Source organism: Molossus molossus, unplaced genomic scaffold (assembly GCF_014108415.1).
Source record: "Molossus molossus isolate mMolMol1 unplaced genomic scaffold, mMolMol1.p scaffold_m16_p_5, whole genome shotgun sequence".
In the NCBI taxonomy this organism is placed as follows: Eukaryota; Metazoa; Chordata; class Mammalia; order Chiroptera; family Molossidae; genus Molossus; species Molossus molossus.
In genome coordinates this window covers 56,995,588-57,022,239 of record NW_023425388.1, presented here as the reverse complement: position 1 = coordinate 57,022,239, position 26,652 = coordinate 56,995,588, and the positions used below count along the sequence as shown (strand labels likewise).

The 26,652-nt window shown below is 35.9% G+C and overlaps 1 protein-coding gene across 6 annotated transcripts in view; it reads right to left on the bottom strand.

Moving 5' to 3' along the window:
• The window catches only part of OPA1 (OPA1 mitochondrial dynamin like GTPase), a 94,442-nt gene that overhangs the window by 5,976 nt on the left and 61,814 nt on the right, over nucleotides 1-26,652 (bottom strand). For 5 of the 6 annotated variants that reach the window (XM_036242382.1, XM_036242384.1, XM_036242383.1 and 2 more), the window contains 6 exons: nucleotides 25,655-25,763; nucleotides 25,085-25,164; nucleotides 21,746-21,886; nucleotides 20,199-20,315; nucleotides 18,767-18,860; nucleotides 17,940-18,050 (listed from right to left, as the gene is read on the bottom strand). In XM_036242382.1, coding sequence (XP_036098275.1) covers nucleotides 17,940-18,050; nucleotides 18,767-18,860; nucleotides 20,199-20,315; nucleotides 21,746-21,886; nucleotides 25,085-25,164; nucleotides 25,655-25,763 — 652 coding nt within the window. The remainder of the gene's footprint in view (nucleotides 1-17,939; nucleotides 18,051-18,766; nucleotides 18,861-20,198; nucleotides 20,316-21,745; nucleotides 21,887-25,084; nucleotides 25,165-25,654; nucleotides 25,764-26,652) is intronic. The other variant, XM_036242385.1, reaches the window with a different exon arrangement.

Genomic DNA, 26,652 nt, shown 5'->3' with positions numbered 1-26,652 from the left:
CAAAATCCCAACCTATCTCGTGAAAGTTTAGTCTGTACTTTTTCTTAGTCTGTATTATTTTTTAACTGGCAGTCAAACAGTAAACATACTTCCTTTCTCAAAATAAGGCCACATTCTTATTTTTGAGATTAATTCATCTAGTTGCTTAGAAACAGCTTCACAGATTTTCCTCAATGAATACTTCGAGTTCCACATAGTTCGTCAGTTGAAGAATGTAAAAAAGGCGGGGAGGGTGGGAGCTAAAAAAAAGAGTTTTCTAAATTGTCTCATAGAATTCTGGAAATGCATGAAAGCTTTAAAAAAATCATCTACTTAAAGAGCACAACACATGGAAATCGAAAAGAGGCGTTTAGAACCCCAGCAGCTCCTCTAAACATTTACTGCGAACTACTCTACTTGGGAAAGCTGTACTGCATGAGAGGAAACGTGATTCTATTTGCTCCACGATCTCAGCACAATGAGGCAGCTGCAGGGCCAGCTCTGTCCATCCCTCTGCCCTGTCAATGACCTCCATCCTCAGGGGACAGACTATCTGCGAGCGGGTGGTACAGTAGCATCACTCACAAGGGACTTTCAGAGCAAGATCTCTTTGTATGGAAAGAGACCAAGAGCCGCTTGGACCGCAGGTGTCTAAATCAAATTCAAATTCTTCCGAAACTAGAGATGAGCTGTGTTGCTTTCTAAATGAAAGTAAACGGAGTATTTAATTAACTATTATATAAACATCAGAAGTAAAAAAATTCCAAATTTCCCATAAAAAGCTGTTTTTACAAATATTTTACAATTAGAATAGCAGGACCTATCACCATGCCCTGAACCTCACCACGAAGGACAACTAGGAAGTAATGGGGAGGGAGAGAGAGGGAGTGGAGAGAAGATGGAGTAAATGTTAAAAAAAAAAAAGGAATAATTGTGATAAAAGTCTCTTTTTAACACTAAATAAAAAATTCACTTCTTTGTTTATTCTTTCATGCACACACCGTCCTTAGCGGAGCGATGTGGAGGCACGGAGGACCTTCTGCCTTGGGGAGTTCCTTGCCGACTTCCACCCTCATTCCAAGTCTATGATGCATCTGCTATGTTTTGGGTGATTTCGACTCCCACACTTGACTTGGTCCTCACACAACTCTGCAGGCATCGGTGCCAAGGGTGAGGACAGTGAGTCTGGAGAGCTGCCTGTCCGCGTCCCTCTGATCCAGAAACACACACTGGACCTGTGCCATACGCACACTCGAAGTGGTCACAGCAAATGATATTATTTCCAGTGTGGTGTTATATGTTTTATCTTTTATGTGAAATAGGACATGTTTTGGTAAAAATTAGAGAATCAAATAGTTGCCGAGCACCTCCTAGGTTGTGCTATGGCTAGGGATGAGTAAAAAATAGCTAATACATTATTATCCTCTGATAAAGATTACACCTCTTGAGCAGACTAGATCTATACACATTTGGAGAAACCCTTGAGAACAATGAATATGAAACTGGACCAAAAATATTCAGCACCTTCAGTTTCTACAACAATGTCTGACTCAGTATACATGTTCAATAAATACTTGAAAAATGATAAAGTTCCCCAAAATATAGCATAGAAAATAAGGGCTGTAGGTTATCAAGAAGAAAAACAAAACAAACAAAAGAACAACTTGAAAGGCTTCCTGGATGTTACACCAGTGACCCAGAGGGCAGAAGCCAGGACCACAAGAGCTGCGGCAAGCCTGGAACAGGAGGCAAGGTACGCAGGGACCATGAAGATCAAGGCAGGCTGGTGGGTCACCTGAACCACAGAAGCAACATGGAACAGAATCCTCAGGTCTCAAAACACAATACCAGTGGAGAAAGAAACTTCAAATTAATTATTGCACCTTATTAAGAAGGCTAAAATATGCCCCCCCCCCCCCAAACACACACAGCTTTAGAAGGAAAACTAATTTCGGGCTTTATAAGAAAGCTATATTACAAATAATAAGCATCATTATTCCCTATATTTGAATTCATTCATCTTAAGTTCTGATGTAAGTTTTCAGCACTGTCTTATATTCCTAACTATGCCATCCACTGCACAGAAAACTGAATTATCCATAAAAATCAAGGTTGAATGTTAACAACTAAAACTTTCTACTTTCTGATCCTTCCAAATTAATGTCCCAGTTATAACAGTGTTTTCAAATCCCCACATCTCATTGTATTTAACTGTTTCACCATTAGAAATTACTTTCCCACAGAAATGTGTATAGATTACCATGACTAATTATAAAGCAAACTCCCTTTTCTGTTAAATGTTTGCATTAAATGTTTACAGCTAGAGAATTCCTGTAAAATTTGTGATTTACTTGATAAATTAAGCCAACTCAGGAAGACATTAACATACTGCTATTTCTGTTGCACTGCAACAGCCAAGTCTACATGGAGTGACTACTGAGTCTACTTTCCATTTACCCAATGTTTACTTAAAAGATGAACTATTTCAAACATCAATTCATTGTCCTTCTTGATTGAGTCATGAATATTCCCATAATCCCCAACTCATAAACCATCAGTCTCAGTGAATGAAGTTCCTTCTTTTTTCTTTTCTTCAGATGACTTGACACTCATTCATGGTTTGGGGCTCTTTATCTCCACATGAAATGATACTGCTACTCTCAAATTCTTTTTGAGTCTTCTGATACTCGCTCTAAAAGTCTCAAATATAGACTAATCTGTAATTAGGTTTTGAATACACTGTGAATACCAAAGGCCAAACCCGGGAGAAGGTTCACGTCAGTGGTTAATAACAGTTTAGAACAGGAACAAAGAATCACACACAACACACTACTACATGCACTAAAATAAACCTTTTACAACTTCTGATGTTTTTAAAAACATAAAGAAATATGCTGCAAACTTACTGATGCAGTGGACCTGAAGCAAACCACACATCCGAAGATCCTAACGTGCCTTAACAGAACTGTTTTATAATATGCTGCACACACACTTTGTACCAAGCTGGAGGACACCTTGTAGGTGAGATTCTGCTGTAAAAAGCTGTTCACTAAAGCACTGAAAACTAAAGGAACATTTCTTATTATGTACTACACACTGTTCCTGACAAGGCTTGCTTTTCATTAGACAATTATACTATAAGTGATCTTTATAAGTTTAATATTTAAAGGAATCATCTAGGGTAAAGGGAAACAAAGAAAAAAAAACAATTTAAAAAAAAGGTAAATAAGAGACTAGATTCAAGATTCTCAAAACTACGCTCAAAATCTTAGATTTGGCGCAAGGAAAAATGTGCACCTTTTACAGTTAATGAAAGGAAGAACCAAAGAGAGATAATCAAAGGTGTATAACCAAACCTAACACTTACCTTCTCATTCTTGGTCCTATAGTTTTCCCCTACAAATATGCATAATTATTTTTAAACAGACTCATTAATAAAGACAAATAGATTAGTGCATATTATAGAAGAAGGAGGCATAATTTCCTGTTTTCTGGAAAGCTATTTGAGACTGGGATGGTCATTGTCATTTCAAAGCTGGCGGGGGGCGGTCTCCAGACTTTGGGGGTCTATGAAAGTGGTAACATGGTTGGTTTTCTAAATTATTTCCATTGTTTCAAAAGTTCAAATAAAAATCTTTGTTTGGGTTGGAATTATATCTACTCTCATAATCATTTATGCGATATGAAGATAAAATTGTAAGTATATTTCTAATGAAAAAGAATGTATGTGTATTATTGAAGGCAAATCTAAAACATGAACTTCACAGGCATATACAATAATGAATGGAGTGTTTGATGAAAAAAAAGTTAGATATCCCTTGTCTAACACCCCCAAATAATCAATAGGGTAGTTATTTTATATGTTTTTTTTTATAAAGACAAAACAATTATTAAAAGGTATACAATACTGTGATCAGGAGAACTATTTCTAGTGCCAGCTCTGCCATTAACCTTACGGCTGTAGACAAGTCGCAGTCCTAGTTTATCTATAAAATGAAGGAATCTATCCAGAACAATCCAAAGCCCACTCACTCATATTACTTTCAAACTTAGGACTGACACATGTACTATTCTAACTGATCATGTTTTAATTGCATCTTTTTAAACTTGTTTATTACTTAGTATCTTTTTAAATGTCACGTTAAGCTCCTAGTAAAAAAAATGAAGTCACACATGACAATATTATTCTCACAGGGCTACATAATTCATTTTAGAAAGATCAGTTTTATACTGCTTTTTATAGGAATCAGTGTGGGACTGCTTGATGAATCATATACTTACCAAAAATCTGTCATTTATAATCACTCAGCATAGCACAGAATTTGCTATGTAATAGATGTCCATGAATATTCATTGTTCATTCACTCATTGTTGAGTGGTCTGATTTAACCAGTACTTAATTCAAATGTTAAAGACAATTATTTTTAAAATTTGTTATTTTCAAACCCCCAAACTGTAGGATTTAGGGGAAAAAAGCTGCCATAAGAAAGTCTGTGAGGTAAATTATAACTTATGCCTGCTCAACATATCAAAAGCTCAAAGAGACTTGTGGATACATTTAGCTTTCCTAAATTTTTTTGAACTCTTTTAACTGTAAGCTTTTCTACAAAGTACCTTTAGGTTAATATAATCAAAATCTCTTAAGATACTTTCTTAATATTTTAAAGCCAATTCTCCAAAAGATTTCTGTGTGGATGAACACAGAGTAGCCTTATACTCAGGCCTTTATATTGGTTATGCCCTTCAACTTTCATAAGTAGGTGGCAACCCTACTTTTAGTTCAGCTAACTATTAATCTTTGTGATCTGCTCTTCACTAAAAAAGAGTAGCACGATTCCAGGTGCGTGTCAATGTCAAAGAGTGTAGAACACTGAACTTTCTGCTACCTGATACTAACAGGCTCAGTTGTAAGAAATATATTTATAGGAAATTGGATGGGGGATGTATAATTCATCTACTTCTCTAGATATATTCATCTCTAGATAAGCCAAACCATATAGCTATGTATCTGGACTACATCATTTTGATTTTGCTCAGGATTGCTTATGCTACTGGCCTACATTGAAAACATGAAAGAGAGCCATGAAATTCATGAGTATATGTAACCATCTGATTCACTATCCCATATAATTCAGTGTTCCTTTTATGAAGACTGATGAAATTTCCTTCAAGTTTGTGTACCGGGAAGACCTATACTTCATCTAAGTAACTGCTGTGTCGTTGTCTAATAGCTACCATAAATCATGTAATCAACTTTGCTTTCCATTTTGCAGCAGCCCCTAGGAAGCTCAGGGCTAAATTTGCAGTGTACTTGGAGCAAAGTATCTAGAACCCTTGAGCATGTAATTTTGAGGGGGTACCAATCTCATCCCAAATTTCACATTATTTCACTTGCCTGAATTTTATCTTCCCTTTCATTTTACTTTTCCATTTTTACTTTTTGCACCACTAGGCAGCTGATTCATACAATATACTATAATATTCTAAAAGTGGTCTTTTTATACTGGTAATGCTTTTTATGTCAGTGATTTAAGAAGATTGAGGGGGGAAAATATTTGTTATATTTAAACTTCTATGAATATATCTGCATGGGAGAAAAATTAATTTCTGCTCAATTCTTGGAAAAGTCAATGATAAATACCTATACTTAAAGTATTTATTTTCAGCAACAGAAGAAAAAAATTACACTTTTATGGGATTCATGATCATCTTTTAAATGTAAAAGTAAGATTGATTCTACCTTAAGATGATAAGTCTACTGTGAATTATTTTATTCTATAGCCAGTACATAAAATGCTCCATATTGGTTACTTATATCAACCCAAATCATGGCAAAAAAAAACCCCCAAAAAACCTTTAAAAGTTATCTTATATGCTAACTCAATAATATATTGCTTTATTTCTCCAAAAAAAGTTTAACTAAATACACTATCTCAAAATGAACACATTACTTTTGTTCCCATTGAGCAATCTAAATATCAATACAATTTTAAAAATATGATTGATGTAATGAATTGGGAAAGCTTTAGCCTAATGACCAGTAAAATAGTCCCAATCAATTAAGATTTTAAAATAATCCATCTTTTTTTTCTTTTCTATTTCCTCTTATTCTTAAAAGTATATTTTATTCTGAATTTTGTTAGGAGTAAAGTTGAAACATTTTAAGAAAAGGAAAACCACCCAGGCAGCCCTTAAAGAGACAGGACATCATTTATCACTTGCAAAGACAGATTTATAAGAAGAGGGCCCCTTCTGTTCCTTTAAGACTGCAAAACAGATGGGAAGTGAATGGACAGTCAATGGGACAAGAAAACACATGCTGCTGTATGTATGTTCCCAGCCTAAGAAAGAGGTCAAGATTGTAACTGCATGACTGGGTCCTGGAAAGGGTCTTTCTTCAAGCTGTTACAAAGACAAACGCTGTTCCTCATCCCGCTGTCAAACTGTTATAAATATTGGTTTGTCAAAAGACCGTCAGTGCTGAAGCTTTAAAAAGGAGGCGCAACAGATGAATGAATCATGAGAATGATTCTTAAATAGTCAGCTCATTAATGTAATTTTAAAAGTAAAAGAAAATAATACATAAACAGAATGTAATCCTGATTTATGAATCAAACTAAGTTTATGGAAAAGTATGGAATTAAAACATTACAGGTTTTAATACAGTTATTAAGTGAAATGAAAAGCAAAATGGAAATATATATTTCATAGATAAGATGCTGCATTAGGACAAAGTATTATTAAATTGATCACAAGAAGAACTAACAGGCATTCATGTTTCATGAGGCTGATTTCGTAAGTTTTCAGTTGTTACTTTTCACAACAACCCTGTAAGGAGGTATCATTACTGGTATAGGCTTCAGAAGCCTTCACAACAAAGCTCAAAGAAAGAAAAATAACGTCAGAATTAATTTCACATATTCATTAATTTAGAAAATCACCTTTAAATTTTGTCACAATTTCTTTTTTTCTATATAAAAGAAAAAAATAAATTGAAATTGCAATAAGAATACATATATAGATTAATAAACCTGGGTTATCTTTTTTGAAGAATGAAACCATTACATATGTCTTTAGGAGATAACTTCATTGTCCAAGATACTTATTGGTTTAGCTAGGAGAGTAGGTTCTAAACTAACACAGTGAAAATAATATAAAAAAGGAAGCAAAATTAAATGAACTTGGATATCCATAGTCCTCCACAAGAACAAACCCAAAGACTAAAAGATGAACAAAAACCCAAAACAAATCTAAAAAGCTACCATCGCTAACATATGTTGTTAGCCCCAGGTTTGCCATAAATATTTAGAGAACTAATAAGATAATTTCTCTCAGTGAACATCAATTTCCCCATCTGAACCATGGGGATAATACCTTACAAGCCTCATATGCCTTTACGAGATGCAGACATGAAAAACCTAACACATTCTGTAAAGTGTCAAGCTCTCTACAAATGTAAGGGACAGACAGAAAGCCCCAAGCAGAATTTGGATTCCAAAGTACCAAATTATGAAGTTACATGAGAATACTTTCTATTCACTGCTTTCTCTTGATAGTCAGCACTCTTAGAAAAAAAATAATTTAAGTAGAAATGAGAATAAAAGATTACAAACAATTGAGTGGATATTAAAAGTGGAGGCAGCCAGCAAACATTCAAAGGTTTTCCAGTTTAAAAGAGAATCAAGATCAAAAGTATCTACAGTGCATGGAAGAATCCAACCATTTTAAGATGGGACTGACTTGAACATTTTTGAAGAAAGAAGAGACACAATGAAGACACAAGCACACATGGGAAGTGCAGGGTCCTGACTGTGGGTGGGAAATGAACCTTCAAAACAGAGGATCTTCAATATATGTTCTGCTACAAAATAGCCTTGGTATACCTGACCTATTTAAAGTAACGGGTATTACAGGTTTTACTTTTACTAATGCTGCTTTTCCCCTCAGTGAACCTTTTTGAAATGTTTATATGAAGAAAAGGAAGAAAAATTTAGCCTATTCTGAGAAACCAGAAATAGGAGCAATGGCGATGAACTGAAGATTTGCATCTAAGATCTCTTCATGAAAATGTGTGACTGAAATTATTTCCCTAAAACCACATTAAATTTGAACACAGTGTGACAGTGGTTATCTCTAGGTGCTGGCAATTGTTTTATAAATTTTGCCATCTATACTTTCTAATTTTCCACAATGCATATATACTAGTTCTTTGATAAAAGGATTAAAACAAGAACATCTAAAAATTCCAGTAATGCAGTTGAAGACAGGTACAGTTTGTACATGTGAATCAGAGTATAGTGACGTCAATAAAATGAGAGACTAAAAAGACTTGAATTCCTTGGCCCAGAAAAAATGACCTAACTGAATTTCCTTCTATAGCTCAAAATTCTAAAACAAAGGAATAGAAGAAACAGCTCTTCTAAGAGAAATTAAAATGGACTATTTTCATACCCAGTAGATAACAATGAAGCAGAGAAAATCTATTGTCTTAAATGATTTGCACAAGCTTGAAAACTTCACTGGTTCAGACAGATTTCAATTCATTCACAGATGACAGACCCATGATAGGCAGTTGCTGGAAATGAAAAGAAATCAAAGTGAACCCTAACCACTTAGGAGGGTGCCATGACAAGCAATTACCGTGTGGTCCCATAAAATGTCTCTTGGTGTCACAAGCACCAAGAGGTTATTTGGGAAAATATTCTGTCACCTTTAAGATTGATCATATCATGAATAGTGTCATCATTTCCATGACTACGATCATTAAGAATATAAAATTATGATAATTTGGGAAAAGAAACAGTTTAGAAATGTGTAAAATAATAAAAAACTAAAATTCCTGTTGCCCTTAATCCCCTCTTCAACTACCCTGAAATCCCACTTCACAGAGGCGACGAGTATAGTGTGCATCAATTTGTCCTTCAAGAACATTCTTTAAAAAGTTTATTCACGTCTTGCTTAATTTTATTTTTTTAATATGCTGTTTTTTCCGGGCCAAAGGATTATTTGTGATTAGACTGTTTTCAATTACTAGATTCTATTTTTTTTCCATCTTAGAAATGGAGAGAATATATAAAACAATTAAAAATAAAACAAATCAAAGTTTAATCCCAAGTTCAAAGATGTTATTTTATTCTGAACTCAGTCACTAAGGAAGTGGTAAGGATTATTAGTAAGGGGAAAAACAGCCTAATTCCTAGCTTTAATTCTGTGCACTGGCCTTTTTATACATAAGGATCTAAACATAAACACCTATCATAATAATGCGTAAATAAAACCTACTTGAAAATGATAAAAAAATTCAACCCATAAGTTATTGAAGAGACAGACCTTTCTTACCCTTATTCTTACTTTTAAACATGAGTTTAAAGCAAAAAGAATATATTTGCTAGTAAGACATGGAGTACCAGTAGCCTGTATAAGATTACAGAGAGGTAAATATTCTTTTAATCTTGTACCAATTTATTAATATCCTTCAATGTTGCCTTTAAAAAACAGACTTAGGCCATGAAAAATGCTTGACTCCTAAAACTCCATTTTGAGTCTGGATTTTCTCCCCAATAACGTGGAAAGCACCACTCAATCTGGTGATGCAGAATTCTGTGCGTAAAGACTCCTCTCTAACACAGAGGACTGACTGCTCCACTCTGTTATTTCTCTCCCTCTGGCTTAGCTCTCAGCTACAACACAAGGCAGAGTCTACTTCATCAATGCAGACTCAAGGTAAAAACAATCTTCACTATCTTCCTTAGATGTTTTTTTTTTTTTTTTTTTTATCCTCACCCGAGGACATTTTTCCACTTTTTGATCAGATAGAGCAGGAGGGAGAGAGAGGAAGAGAGAGAGAAACATCGACGTGAAAGGGACACATCAAGTGGCTGCCACCTGCACGACCAACCAGGGCCGGGGACAAACTGCAACCGAGGTACGTGCCCTTAGCGGGAACCGAACCCGGGCCTCTCTGTACCGCAGGCTGACGCTTCAACCGCTGAGCCAAACCGGCCAGGGCTTCCTTAGATGTTTTAATGTGGCAATTTCAGCTTACTATGAAAAAGATTATTTCCAAAGGCAAAATTTAAAAATTTAATCACTTTTACCCTGAAAAGATGCCTTATAGACTATAAACACTGATAACACAGAAAAAAGATGTCTTGTTTACTCTGTAGCGAAGTGAAGCATTCCAATCTTTTCATTTTCCAAATATAATCATTTCTACTAATAACCATTCAAAAAAGTACACAAATGTCAAAAAGAATGAAAACATTCCAAACAACTTAAAAATCCCTAATAAACTTAAAAAATTATAGAAGTGTTTTGGTGAACTGGCGATCTGGAAACCAGTGGTGACGAGAAAGCAGCGGTTTCTCGGGGGATGAAAGCCAGACCACAGGTGTTGGCAAGGGCGTGGATACAGGGTGAGTGAGGTAAATGCAAGCTGCTCTACAGGGAAATGAGATGGGAGGAGCTTTCCGACACAGCGAGTAGAAAAAGGGTTCCTTAGGATGAGAAGAGAGAGCTTCTTTTTGAAGTCAAGAGAATGGGCTAAGTAAGCGTGTGTATAAAAGCTCATGATCAAATATTCACCGAACACATACAATATGTAACATATAGGTATGGTGAATTTATGAAAGAACCAAGTCACTTTGGTAGAATAAAGCAATCATAATTAACATAGCCTCCCGTCCCCCAAAATTGGTTATTTTGATTGCCTACAGTGGGCAGCCTGCCTTCTGCTCAGTTAAACACTAGAAATACCTCAGTAAGGTTTTTAATCACTGAAAGAAGGAAAATAAGTAGGGCAGAGGAAAAATACTGGTTTTGGACCCAGTGATGACGATCTAGGAGAAGGCTCAGTGAGAGATATAAGAGAGAGAAAGGGAAGACTGTTTAGAAATGTGCTGGAAGTCAGGAGATGAGAATAACAGCACTGAGGTCTCCAATTATTGGCCAAAGAAGTGCAGCAACAGTATTTAGATATAAATGATGTTCCTGGGCTTGTGGTCCTTACAGTTCATGCTTCTTCTCCAGGGCACCTTATTCTAGTCTCTGTGATTGTGCTTTTTTGTTTGTTTAAATGCCCTCTGGGCCTAGGCACCTAGAATTCTACAACGTAATTACACTTCCTCCTCCTTTAAATCCCTTGAAAATTCATTTTCTTTGGTTACATCTATAGAAATAAAATGAACATGCTACTACTACTAGTTCAAATAACTTACCAATTTTTCAACAGCTATATGGTTTATCAAAATCTACTGAAAGAAGATATATGTCCATTTTATCCCAATTAATAACTAACTGTACTGCTATGAACAGGAAGACCTCTCTAGAGCACTGGTCGGGGCCAGAAGGGTGGGTGGCGGTGGTACACGCCAAGAATCACCTATGGAGGAGACTTGTCAAAATATGCATGCCACAGCCCCACCTTGGAAAACAGTTTTAAACATCTGATATTCCTTTTCTGTAATTTTAAGTTCCAAATTCGGACTATAATAATCTTTCTATTCAGTCTCACACTGCTTCATGGCCACTATTTTTACCCACAGTGGCCCTCAAGCACATGGCAGGTACGGGAGAAGTTTAGGGATGTGGAGTAACTCATGGAAACTAAATTCAAGAATGTCTTGATAATGTTCTTTTCCAAATGAAGAACAACAAAATCAATCTGGCTGAAGGTCCCATCTACATATGTTCTAACTACTTTTTATTCCAAGTTTAACATGACCTACAGATACTTCCTAACTCTCCTATTAATGAGAACGAGGGTTAGAGCAAGTGGAAGGTCTTTGTAGATTTAAGCAGCTGTGCTGCGTTTCTCTTCTGATCTCAGCTTTTAAGGTGGTGGGACTGAATCATTCTGCTGCCGTTCTCTCTTTACCACAATTCCAAACGTGTACTACTACATTAATTATGGAGAACAAAGTTCTCATTATAAAGACGACTTGTTAATGAATATCCGGTAGCTCAGAGACAAAAGTTTCCATCTGTAGTCTATATTTCTTAAAGTTTCTAAAGTCAAAACTGAATCTCCCGTGCACTAAGATACAAAGCTTGCATCTTTGCTCCTTTCTAATTATGAAGAGAAAGCACAGGGTGGAGGATAAGAGGAGACTGGGAAAGGGAAGACACACAAAGACCAGCCCCACCAGCATTGTACACTCCCAAGAGAAACAAACTTTAAGTTTCAAGAAACAATTGCTTGCTGTCTGGGAGATGCTCAGGCATCAAACAATAAAGAACAGTCAACAGAGGCAAGAGGCCGAGCACGCCGCTGTGATTCCTCCTCTCTAATCCCCCGGCTCTAGTAAAAAGGCCAGCTGTTGCCACCTCGCGTAGGGAGTCAGCAGAGCAAATTAACTGCCGGAGAAAAAAGCTGCGGATATTGGAAAATTCTAATTTACCAGCCTCTTCAAGCTACACTGTTTTTTAACATTTAAGGACATCACACTGCAGCATTAACATATGCCTGTGCAATGAAATGGTAACCCAAGTGGAGGAGTTTACCACTGTTTTCACATCTCACTGGTGTAGGGGATATAAATATGAAGTATTCAGTTTTCACAAGCACATCTGTGAAGTACAAGGAATATGAAGAAATACATTGAAGCTTACTATAAAACATTTCAACACTCACAGACTAGCTCAACAAAAAGCCTCAACTGCTCCATAAAAGTCCTGTATCTGTTATAGCTGGATCGTAAGTCTCCAAGCATGGGCACATCACACCGAAGAGCTGTCTGAGCCCAGGGCGCTCAGATACTCCCTAACTGTGGTGGAATCTGACAGGGTGTGCTTCCAGACATGATTACAGGTCACACAAAGAAAATTAACTTCCTCCAACCTGTCCTGTGGCTTCCTTTACACTTCAGTGTTCTCTTACCCAGATGTTCTAATTCTATCAGTTTTCATATCAGGAAGCAGTTTAAATTGCAGTGCTTTTTATAGTGTAGGAAGCACAAAGGATGATGATGATCATCACTAATATGTATGTCTTTCTGACCTACCCTGTAAAGGATGCTGCTAACTATGGAAGTTTCCAAACATAAAGGACCGTTTTATGTAATCACATTTTCTAATGGCTTGAGTTTTTTTCTCAGATTAGTTCGGCACAGTAGTTAAAAGACCTGGGCTCAAATTTTGGCTTTATCATTTATAATCTATGTGTGTCTAAGCCTCCATTTCTTCATCTATAAAATGAGGAAAATGACTGAACCTAAGAGAATGCATGTAAAGCACATAATCTAATTGAGAGAATACTCAAATACACATTCATAAACAGTTTCAGGTTCTGATACAAAAATAAAAAGGAATTTACTGTAAAATAAGGACAGAAAGAGTAAGTAGCCCTTAGAAAAAGTGATCTAAATGATGGGTAATGTCCCTTTAATTCCTGGCTGTCAATGATTCTTTGATTATGTACAAAGAGAATGAAAAGTGTAACTCAAGCTTTAGTGAACAGAGTTAAAAGAAACTTAAGCTCTGAATCCTAAGCAATTGATTTAAGGTCCAAACACTCACAATAACTGAGTTAACAGCTGACACCATATTCGTAGCAAACAATAAGAATCCCAGGCGCAGTGATGAAACTCAGTTTAGCAACACTGCCAGCGATTACTACCAGTGCCAGGGTGTGATGGAGAACAAACTCAAAACATGTCTGAGATGATAGCACTATTATTTGTTCTATATGATGACAATTATAAAATAAATGTTATAAATCATAAAACAGATCATAACAGAAAGAAAAACTCTGATTTAAGCTATACTAAGCCAATATTCCCCTCTCCAAAGAAAGCACATTAAGATTGCAGTCTGCTTGAATAAACAGGTTGGAAACATTATTAAAAATTCTCCTGGGAATCCAAATATACCTTATCCAACTTAACACTATATTTAAATATCAACTAATATCCTTTGAAATAAAATTCATTAAAAAATAAAAGTAATTTCATCAAAGTCACAATGGGCATATTCAAACACTGGGCAGGTCTGAGTGGGACTTGACATCACACAGAAAAAATTAAGGTGAAAATATGAGCTATGTGTCTCACTAAATTGTCCATGAGGTAACAGTCTTTTGACATCTTCAGAGGCTATGTTTTTAAGTCTCATTTACTCTCATTATTTTCATATGAACCTAGTCCATTATCAGTTATAAAACAAAATTAAATATTTTTACCCTTTTTATGCAAATAATCCTAGACTTAGAGAAAAGTTGTCAGAACACTACAAAGTACATCTTCTTCCTCAATCATTTACTGCCATTATGCCCTCAAAGCCCCAAATATTCTATTGTACATTAGCTACAAACAAGGATGTTTTCCTGAATAATACCAACTGAACTATTAAAGTTTAAAAATTAACACTAAGGGACGGCTACCGTGTAACCCTCAGATCCCTTTCAAGTTTTGCCAACTGGAACATTAATGTCCTCTAGAGCAAAACGGTCCAGTACAGGCTCACACACTGCATTTCTTTAGTCTCCTTCAACCTGGAACAGTTCCCAGTTTTTCCTTGTCTCACAAGATCTTGATGCATTTGAAGATTACAGGCTATTTTGTAGGCTGTGCCTTAATTTAGGTTTGCCTGGTGTACCTTTTCGATTGGACCTGAGTTGTACATCACTGGTAAGAACATCCGAGAAGGGATGCTGGGTTCTTCTCACTGCTCTATAAGGTGCCCACAGGTCTGATTTGACCATTACTGATAATATTAACTTTGACCGCTTGACTAGATGATATTTCCAGGATTCTCCACTGTAAAATTACTTTTCCCCTTTTCAATTATTTTGTGTGGAGTTATTTTGTGTGATTATACAAACATCCCATTCCTCTCACCACTGACTTTATTCATTTATTTATGGATTTGTTTTATTCAATGGGTTACAATTTAAAACTGTCATTATTTATCTTGATGCCCAAATTGTCCTAGTTTGGGCCATCTGGAGCAGCTCTACATCCTATTGACATGTGGCCACCACTCTTCAAGTACTTCCTTACTTTCTAGATTCATCCTATCCTATCTTTTCCTGCTCCAGCTAAGTAATCGGCCATATCCCCAAAGAGTCCTGGTTCCTATATGACTCCTCTTCCCATGAGCCTGCTGAGACCAGAAGAGGTGGGCTCTTCTCTCAGGTCTTTACCTTCCTAACTCTGGCTCCATGGTTTCATTCCACTAGTGAGCACGGTATATTTTCTCCAGAATATGAGAGAACACTGTACTACTTCTTATGTACTCATCTCATAGCACAATCAGTTGGTGAATCTCAAAAGTAAAGTGGTGAAATGATTTCAATTCAAGAAAATTTAAGACTGGCAATAAATGTGATGCATCAAACTTTACCAATCTCTACACTATTCTACCCTGTACAATTTTAAAATTATAGTCAAAACTCTCTTGATTGTCTCCCTTGTCTACATTCTGTTCGCTAACACACTATATTCTAACTGAACATGCTATACTAGACACTTTGATCTGTAATATAGTAGTAACCATTACACTTTAAACGTTTTCTCACTGAAAGTATCCATGACCATATTCCCAAGTGTTAGACTGAAGATAAACAATAAGAAAAGACACTCAATATTCTTTTCAACTAATGGACTAAGTCACGGCTCATCTCCCTTAGTGGGACTGATGAAGTTGAATCACTGGTGAAACATTTGCTTCCAAGGATATTATTTGGTACATTAACATGACCATAATTTTATATGTACAGACGTAGTAAATCATTTTAAGGAGTCATAAGTTTTTTTCGGAAAACCCAGCAGAACATATGACCTGGCTTGACAGTGCACAAATTCTTTCTTTAAAGCATCAAATTGGGAATGGAAAGTAATGGGGTTACACACAAGGCTCTATTACAAAACATGAGAAGAGACACATCATTTTTTTAATCACTTAAAAATGCATATGCTGTTAAAATAGGTTGAAGTACTGCACTGTCTGACAAGGACGTCCTGAGGAACAGAAGAGAGATATATTTGTATACACTGTGACACCCACACAGCTCTTACTGGAACAGTTCTAATTTAGCATGAAATTATGAGCCAGGGACTTCCAAATGGTTTTGAACTAATTCTCCTAACCACCCTGTACAATAACTATTATAGTCGTCATTTTCACAATAGAGCTAGAGTTCTGGAAGATACTCTGCCCAAGATAACACAGCTAATAAATGGCAATTCTGAGTTAAACACAGATCTTCTGTAAGTTAGCACAAACTTAACTATGTTGCCAAAGGAGCATGAAAGTGAAAACAAAAGAAAGGCAACAGAAAGTGGAAATAAAAGTTAAAATACGTTTCACAAAAATGGTTAAAGAAAGAAAAGGAAAAGACGGAAATGAGGAACTCAACTCAGACATGGAGAGAGAAGGAAGACAAGCCGCGGAAGACAGCACGCTGCTCGGGCACAGGGTTACACAGCACAACCACCTGTTTTCTCGCGGACAATCTAGTGAGTAGATTGTAGTGATATAAATTCATCTTGGAAACTGTTTTCAAATTTGAAGAACTTCTTTCTATTCAGCACATACGCTCTTTTAGGTACCAGAAAACTCCTTGGATAATAAATTTAAGTAAACATTGAAAGAAAAAATACTTTGTTTCATGAACGTGAAATAAGGGGAACTTGTATAAGGAAAGCTCAAATAGAAGCACCAACTCCCCATATTTTTACTTTTATTTAATAATATTAATCTTCCACTGACTTCCTTGGGTTTTCAAGGATCTAAGTAAATCTTAACATGCAAGCAAAACATCTTAAAACTAGAAACTTAAAACCATCAGGAAAGAACTAAATACACCCCCCCCCCCAACAACTGACAATGTGAGCAGTAGGTCAGCTGGAACGGGGGTGGAGGGGAGGGGAAAGCCACATTGCCTAGTGTGGGTGAGAAAGCCGGACCAGGTGTAAGAGTGTGTTCACACGGGGGCCGGGGGCCTGGCCCAGAAGTGAGGAGAGTATCTGAGGAGGAAGGCAGTCTGGTGCAAGGTTTGGAGCACAGGCAGGATGAGAAGGCGTCTCCAGAAAAACGCAGTCTGGCTTCAGGGGAGGCGGGAGTCCTTGTATAGGGGGCGGGGAGGGAAGAATGCGAGGGGGAGATGTCTGCACCAAGGGTCAGAGCATGAGCTCACAAAAAGGACTCCATGAAGAAGGGCAACCTGACAGGATGTCAGAGCCCAGATGAGGTGAAAAGGGCACCAACATGGGGCGAGGCAAAGTGGAGGGGGCCTGCAATCAGTGATAAGAGTCTGAGCTGGGTAAAAAGAATGTTTGTTCAATGAAGGGGACAGCGACAGGTTTGGTTACACATCAAAAAAAGTAAATATATTAACAATACCTGAAAGCAGATTTCTCACTGTCAGAAAAAAGAGTTACAAATATGAAAAAAAAGAAAACTAGAACAAATTCTGAATTATTGGATTAAAATGGTAAGTATTGGTGTCAACTTATGGTTTTCACTACAGACATATATATATGACTAGGAATACAGACACAAACATGTGTAGATGTATCTACATATGTACACACACACACACAGTATTTGTAACCCAGCTCTTTACACTGAGAGGGTCTGGGAAGTGTGATATTCTAATAACAATGAGCATATCCAGTTCCTAGCTCTTGATTTCTAAACATCATTCCCCCCAAAAAAGCACAGAGTAAGCATGGAACATCTTGTTTCATGGACAACAGGGGAAATTTGAATGGGGTGTGAAATTAGAGGTAGTAATGTATCAGTGTCAACACCCTGATTTTAATGGTTGCTAGGAGAAAATCCTTGTTTCCAAGAAACACACATTACTTGGAAGTGATAGAGCTTCAAGTCAGCATCTTTCCCTCCAATAGTTCAGGAAGAAAAGTTCTTTGTGTATACTTTTCTGTAAATTTGAGGTTAAATGGGTGAACAAATACACGGAAATGGGGAAGGTTTTGAAAAAGCAGGGAAAAACTACTTACTGAGGTCTTCAGCTAGTTGAACTCGTTTACCAGTAAGCAATTTAACCTTCTTCTCTCCATCTTCAGCGAAATCTTCCAATACTTCCTTAACATTTTTCTCTAATCGCCTGACTGTTCAAAGCAAATGAAAAACCTGAGAAGCACCGTTTTTATGAATGCATAAGGATGTGAAATTAACAACATATGGAGAGTAAGTTCTTATTTTCTCATCACATTTGATCTATTAAATTCAGACTTCTCATAGTTATAAGTAGATACTCAGTACTTTAAAAAAAATTTTTTTTCTTTATTGATTTTTAGAGAGAGGAAGGGAGAGGGAGAGAGAGAGACAGAAACAGTGATGACAGCGAGCATCCACTGGCCACCTCCTACATGCCCCCGACTAGGGATTGGGCCCATAACCTGGGCATGTGCTCTGACTGGGAATCGAACCGGCAACCTCTTGGTGCATGGGTCAATGGTCAACCAGTGAGCCACACCGGCCGGACTTATTCAGTACTTTTAACAACATAAAACTAATATATATTCTCAGAGAATCATACTTTCAAGCCCTAACACTTTAACAGAAGTGTCAATTTCTCAAAAAAAACTAAGTGGTGCTTAGGAGTCCTTTTCTAACAGAATTTTTCTGTAATAAAGCTGGTATGTTTTATTTCCCATCTTTTTCCATTATGATTTATTTTCATTAATATTTTAAGGGCAAATAATAATTTTTGCTTTTTCAAATAAATCTAATGTAAAGGAAGCATTTAGGTATGCTATTAAAAATGGATGTTACCACTATTTTTTTTTATGTCAAAATTAGAAAACAGTCCCTCGATGCTTACCTTCAGTGTTTGTAAGTTGTTGCCGTAAAGTATTCGCGGTGATTGCAAGCATGCGCTGTATTCGCCAAAACAGGACAACATCATTGCACTCCAGCTGAAATATCAGGTAATTAGGATTAGCAGAAGCAAATTTAAACATAAATTTGATTGTAAACACAGACAACTACTGAAGTGAGTACCTACAGCCTAACCTTTAAATAAAAATACTCAGATTTACGAAACGTACACATTCCTATCGTAGATAAAAGCTACTGAATCTTTTCTGCACGGGATCCATCAAATTCTACATGATTTGGGTTCTAGCTACCCCACACCTATATAATTTTGCTTTAATTCCAATAAGAAAGCAAATAAACTTGGGAACTAGGGCATTTCATTACGTTATATATAAGTAGAAATCCATAGCATATTTTGACCCTTAATTTGTATTTAGTTTCACCTCACAACCATGTTAAAATATGTCCTTAGGTTAACCTCTTTTCTTTGAGTGTATATGCAAGAAAGTTTTGAAATTTAGCTGTACATGAAAATAAATTAATGATATTTTTAAAAATAGCTTATTCTGCAGAGGTCTTGTCAGCATTTAAAATTTTTAACTAAAAAAAAAAAGGGCCACTTTTTACATAGGTACATTTAAATGTACATTTATTTTAAGGTGCTGAAAATTCAAAAGGAAAGCATTTAAGGGTCACAAATAAGATCACTGATTAATAGAGCTCTTTTAGAAGGATGCATTAAAAAACACTTCTGCTTGTAAGAAAACGCTCAAAATACATCAGTCTGCTGCCACCTAGAGGTTACTTTGTAAAATATGACATTAAACTATTTACAACTGTCCATTCCAAAAACTTTATACAGTTCTTTAAAAGAATTATTTAAAACAATGTTTTAGTGATACACAGAAAGAATTACAACCTAATATAGAAAACTAGCACAATAAAAATTATTTTTCAATATGATTTCCGCTATGCAATGGATGATTATGTTGTATACACACACACACACAACCTGTACACAAAGAAAAAATATTATTAAAATGTAAATTAAAATTACTTCTAGGTCAAGTGTTATAAGGGACTATTTCCTTTTGCATATTTATCTACATTTATTTGTTGCATTTACTTTCTACAATGGGAGTGTATTATTTTATAACACAAAAAGCTAATTCTAAAAAAAATTTTTTTAAATGGTTTAGTTCCTAGTATATGCACACACAATCTTATAGGCTCTGGGATGAGGTGCATGTAAGATGCAGATACTACCCAAGTGGTAAATATATTTGAAAAGATAGGGATTAGGTTATTCTTTATAAACCACACATTTTTTTCCCAGAAGATCAAAGGACTTAAAATGAATGCTAAAGATAAAGTTAATTTTAAGCATCTAAAAAACTATTGCTAAAAAACTTTCTTCTTGTTTTTGGAAACCATACCTCTGAATCTACAAAATGCCTCTGGTAGTAATAAAAGCCTCTTCGACAAAGGTTACAATGGTTTAGGGCTGTTTTTAAGAAATGTCTTCTATAAACTTGGTGCCAGGTGTCCTTAATCTAAAATGAAAAAAGAAAACAAAAACCAATGTTTTTATACTCTTCAGGTTAACCAAGTACAGGCTGAAAAGTCATACACACAGCTTATTTATAAAAAAGTTAATTAAAACCAATGGCAAAGTTGTTATACTACCAACCTTTTTCATCCATTTAATGTTTTTTCACGACAGAGTTTAGATTTAGATTTACTACTACTCTGTCCCTTCACCAGCTTATGTACTTCAAAAATCACAATGTTTTCAACAAGCATTACTGTTATAGTCAAATAATCATCTTTCAGAGTAGATAAGGTAGGGATTATCTTCCCCTGATTCAAGGCAAAAAGAGGTTGTGAGTGTTGGACAGAGTTAGGACTAGGAAGGTGGTCTCAGACCATCAACACCAACCAACAATACTTCCTGATGATTACATTTCAGTTACCGCATCCATGTGACCACCCACATTACTGCTATACACTCTGTTAGTGTCCAAGGTTCTTTCCTACTACTGTCTTTTTTAAGCATAACAATAATAATATTAAGTAGGTAGAAGAAGTATCACCACCATTTGATAGATGAAAAAAGGGGCTCAGAGAGATTTTATCAATTACTACAGGTAATATTACTAATGAATGAAACTGTACTAGAATTCACATCTCCTGATATGTAGTCTATCTACTATTCCTGTCATAGTATTTTCCTACCTTTTTCATAGCTTCATAAAGTGCATTAAACAAAGTGTCTCCTGGAAAAAAACCTGAGATTTTCTTGCTCACAGAAAGTAATTAAGATATAGCCAATCCAGATCCTAATTACGGACAAAGTCCCTCCCACTGTATTAACCAAGGTGTCAATACTCAGAGCTACATAAAATTCAAAAGTATCCAACTGAATACAACTAATTGTTAAAGAGAAATAGGACAATGTGAGTAAATTAGATCTATATTCGACTAATAATTTCATGTAATCATTAGTCTTAATTTCATTTTTTTGTATATAAAGCTATAAGTATGACAGCTATATCTGTTTTGAATTTCAAATTTCTTTTCTTGTTCTGATCTCTAGTGAAACTTAAAATAAGTATACTCATTTCTCAAAAAAGAAAACATAAATAGCAGATAATTTTTGAAAGAATTTATATGCGGCTCTGAAATTTCTTATATGATTATTTTCTCCACTAGAATTTGTTTCTCGTTGGGTTTCTCTTAAGACAACTTAAACTCATGTTAAAATGAGGTTTCGATCCTTTACACCCTAACTAGGAAATCAGGCCCAAAAACAGTTTCTTGGTTTTTTATTTTTAATTTTCCCCAAATAAGTATCATGAAGGTAAGCAAACTGTAATTATTTTGATCTTCATATTTATCGTGAGGAAAAAGAGAATCCAAAGGCATTTTCCAACAAGAAACAAAGACTAGGGAAGCAAGTTCATGCTTCCGGCATGTCTATTACCAAGCTCGGATCTACTTCTACTCCTCGGGACTCGAGGTTCTTTCGGACTGTCGTTATCTCATCACTTGCGAGATAAGCTGGGTGCTCCTCATTACATTTCAGCATCTTCTCCAATTCATTCTTGGTTTCATTGTGAACACACTTTAAAATGTTGAAAAGAAAACAGTGTTTAGCTGGTTGTGAAGCCGGCACACATGAAACAGCCCATAAATACACTGCAGCTCCACAACAGCTGACAGTCTCGCCAGACAGACAACCACAGAGCCCTGGCTGATGAAGGCAGAGCAGCTTGCAGTGACGACAGGCAAAATAAACAGAAAGAAAGAAAAAAGATTGAGCCCTATTTGTTATATTTTACTTTTGCTGAAATATTTTACTGTTGAAGTTACAGCATCAGGCATCTTACTATGTACTTTCTTTCTTGAGCTTAGAGTGTGATGTTAGTCTGGGAAAAATACTCTGCATCCATGGGAAGACATAATGCTCTATAAATGCCTTATATGTCAGAATCAGATGACTGTAAGGACTTGCACCTCTTGACATGTTTCTTTTCCAATAAATTAAATATAAAATTCACCGTGGGATTTTAAAAAGGTTTTCAATAAAAAAATCATGCTTTAGAGTGCTTCTGTAAGGTGCCTATTATTCTTAAATTCATTTCCAGTCTCTGCACCAAAGGAAAACATATACACATTAGTAATATGTTTGAAAATAAGACTCTTATACAGTGTTGAATTGTTTATCTTTTCATTTTTCTCTTAAAAAAATTATTGATTGATTTATTGTAGAGACAAGGAGAAGGGAGAAAGGGGGAGGGGGGAGAGAGAGAGATATCAATTTGTTATTCCACTTACTTATGCATTTATTGGTTGATTCTTGTATGTGCCCTAATCAGGGATTGAACCCGAAACCTTGGCTTATTGAGACAATGCTCTAACTAACTAAGCTTCTCGGCCAGGGCTTATCTTTTCATTTTTCAACCCTTCTTTCAAAATTGCGTGGTAAAAAAGCTTCAAATTCATGAATTAAACAAGTTACTACCACACTGTACCAAGCTACAGCATCTGAGCATTTATACAAAAATAACACTTAAACACAAAAACTTGGCTTGTAAATAGAACTACTAATTAATAGTCTCTGAAAACATGACATTTTAGAAGAAGTATTATTTAATAAGGAGAAATTGCACTGTTTCCTTAAACATCTGCTATTCGGTCTGAGGTAGGGAGGAAATCTCTAGATACAATATTCCCCAGCTATTTCTGTTCCTGTTCACTTCACCTGTGCCTTTGTCCCCACCTCACTTGGTCTTCAGGACAGCACTCATCTCCCATCTGTCCTGACCAAGATCTGCGTTCGTTCAGCTTAAACAAAGTGAAAACTTTTGGAAAAAGTTAACTCCACAAAAATACAAACGAGTTTTCAGAGCATGGGTTCATCATCTTTAACATAGAACAATCTTAAGTATCTTTTCCTGCTAAATTTGGTCACTCAAAAAAGATAAAGACTTGTAGACAGCTGCCTTAAACTTGCCACATGCGACCTAGAGATATTTCCGACCTCCTCGAGAATCTGTTTCTCACTGTGATTTTCAGGCATGAGGTCTAGAAACAGCAGTTTTCAGCTGGGAGAGGGAGGGTTAGCGAGGTTAGAGGAGAACTTGATGGGAGTCTGACAGAAGGCTTTGTTTTGAAAGAATAAACAAACATGCACAAATATTCTGATGTCCCTCCCCTTGACCCCCTAAATTATAGCCTCTGTTCTAAAGTCCCCCTGAGTCCTACCCATGCTGCCCTGAAACCCTGGGAGGAGAACACTCTTCTCTGAAGGGCTTCCATATTCCTCTTCTACGCTGCAGATCCTTGCACTGACCTTAAAACTAATTCCTCTGCTCCTCCTGAAGGGATCCCCTGTGGGTCACGTTCTTGAGAAAAATAACTTACAACCAAGACTCACTTCTTTTTGAGAGTGTTTGGCCAAAGCATATTTACCACAAGTTGTGGAGGCAAGTTTTGTCACCATTAATGGTTCTGGAGACTCTAGTCTGGGCCTATCTCACTAGGACCTGAAGGTCAGACACTGTTTTTCTTTGGTGTTTATTTGCCTTACATCAGTTTCTCCCAATCAATGCCTCTTCTGCCTCAAAGTAAAAAACCGCTGATGGGTCCCCTAGTTCTTTAGATGACTGATGCACCCTGAGTACAGGCATCATCCAGCCACGCACTCTGACCACTTCTTTAGCTTCTCTTCAGTCTGGTAATGACTCCTTTCCCCACAAAAATCATATCAGGAAAAAGAGAAGAGGATACTGTTCCGTCACTATGTTAAGACAAATAGGGACTCACAACTGAGAGACAGCTTACAAAACAAGAAATGCATGAAATTAGGAAAAACAGGATGTTGATTATATAATTACCTCTGTATTTAAAATAAAAACAAAACAAATAAATAAAGAAACAGGAATAATGTGCAATTTGGTAAATTTTCATTCTCTTCAGCTCCTCTGTCAATATTTCCGTATCTTTATCTCCCTTCTCTAATTACATGGATTCAGGAAGAAAGTGGGTTAGACGTCACCTCTTTTTCTGCCTTGCTACTTCCTTCATTTACATATTCTAATTCTATACTCTAGTTACCCTCTTCTATTTAAGGAATGAATAAGAATGAGATATGGGGTAAGACTGAATACTAGATAGAAAAAAGGAGTCACAACAATAAGGAAAGGATTAAAAGGGTGGGGGTGGGGGCTTAATAATTTACACGTTTTCCCTTTTTTACTTATTTGTAAAGTTATTTATACTTGCCTTTCCCATTCTGTTCTTCCGAAGTGCTCATCAAAGGTAAATATATAAATGAATTCTATAATTCTGTTTCCTTTCTAAATTTTTATACTTATTTTATGAGCATAGAAGCAAAAAACGTAAAAGAATATAATTTGAATAGACAACAACAACAAAAAAAATCCAGAGATTATATAATAGAATAAGGTTTTAAAAAGTCACTACATTTTATTCTTATCATAGTCATTCTACATCCTCTGAAATCCTTGTCATTCTTTTCCTTTTTTCATAACAGGGAACAGAAATGAACAAAGTAATCAACCACAGAAGGGGCATGTTTCATTCTCCCCTTTCTTTTAATAACACAGTTACTTCACTTAAGACAACTTCCATTCATAGTTTACTGGTTATTCTAAAGATTTTATAATTTAGGAAGGCTGACATAAACATCTGAAATGATAAAGACTGATCTAGAGGAATGCACAGGTTATATTTTACTGCTTGAATTAAAATGAACAAAATTATATCACCATAAGAGCAGAGATTTATTTGTTTTTACCTGTTCTTGGGTCCGATTCTTCCAGTATAACCATCTCTTTTTCCAATCTGGACCCACCATGTTTTCAATTGCAGTTTCAGCTAAAAAAATTTTTTTTAATTTTTTTAATTCATCATGAATTTTATCACTTACCAAGTACATAAATTATAACAAATAATATTCTTGCTCCCTTAACTACTTCAAAGTGATAGATCAATATAAAGTTAGTTGAAATGAAGAAAAAATTATGATTGATAAGGTGCATATATAAAAAAGAATTTAATTATATCTTTACAACCTAAGAAAAATACAGTTGCTTGTCAAGTTCTCATAAGTGCAGTAGGAAACACTAGTTTGAATGTAGCTTTTCAGATTATCAGTACTGTAAACATGTGTCTAATTTATTTAATATTTTTAGTAGGTACTAAGCAATTGACTATAAAACCCTACAAATTATATTCAACTACAATATTAATAACAAAGACCTTGAAATATTAATCATTATTATTTTTTTACAAATGTTCTTTAAAGTTGGGTGATTCCTTCACCCTGGGGAATACTCAAAACTGAATAGCCTGTGTCCCTACTCACTGTCCTTGAGACGAGCCTGAAGAGCCTCTTCCATGAAATAGATAGCTGCATCCCACTGCTGTTTATCAGATATGGACCGGTCTTCTAAAGCATTGTGTTGAATGACCCTCTGAAATAACAAGAAAAACAGCTCACATGATTTACGTCTTATCATTTAGTAATTTTATTCAAAATGACAGCTTAGCAAATATCCAAAATAACAGATGTTAAAACAACATAAAAGCACATCCCTTCCACACAGATGCGGAAATTCAGGCAGTCCTATTACCTGCCTTTTGGCCAGCTTTCTGTCTGAAAAACAAACAGTGGAGACTTTCTCCTAGCCCCAATGAAATGAGCTGACCATCTCTAAGATCATTTTGAGGGGAAGAGGGTGTGCATATTACACATTTAACTACATAAAATCCAATACCTAGAACCTCATTTTCAGGAGTTAATGATTCCGATAATCTCTACCTCTCCTTTGTGTCATATGTATGAACTATGTGTGAGTATTTTCATAAAAGAGAAGTGAAAAAAATAATAACCATTATCTCACTGGTAACAGCAATGAAAAATGTAATGTTGGGAAGCTTAAAAGGTCTAAATAACCATAAGTAAATGTTATTTATTATAAGAAAATTAGTTTTCAAATTTTGTAACTGTTAAATGAATGAAAACGGCACACTCTTAGAAGGCCAGTCTTTACAAGGCGGCTGACGAGAATAAATACGGTTTTCAAATACAAAGGCAAATATTTCTTCTGAAAAATTATAATTACAGACAGATATGCAATTTCCTAGAAAACTGCTTCATCTTCTTTCAACAGTGCCTCTCAAAACTGTGTGAGCAGAGCAGGTGCTTAGTAAGGTTTGATTATGGTGATGAGAATGTTCTACATAACAAAGGATTTATCAGGAGGTGGAGTCAGGAGCCAGGCTTCATAATTAGACAGAATTGGGCTTAGAGCCCAGCTTTGCCAATGACAATTATAGGACTGTGTAAGAACTAAATAGGCC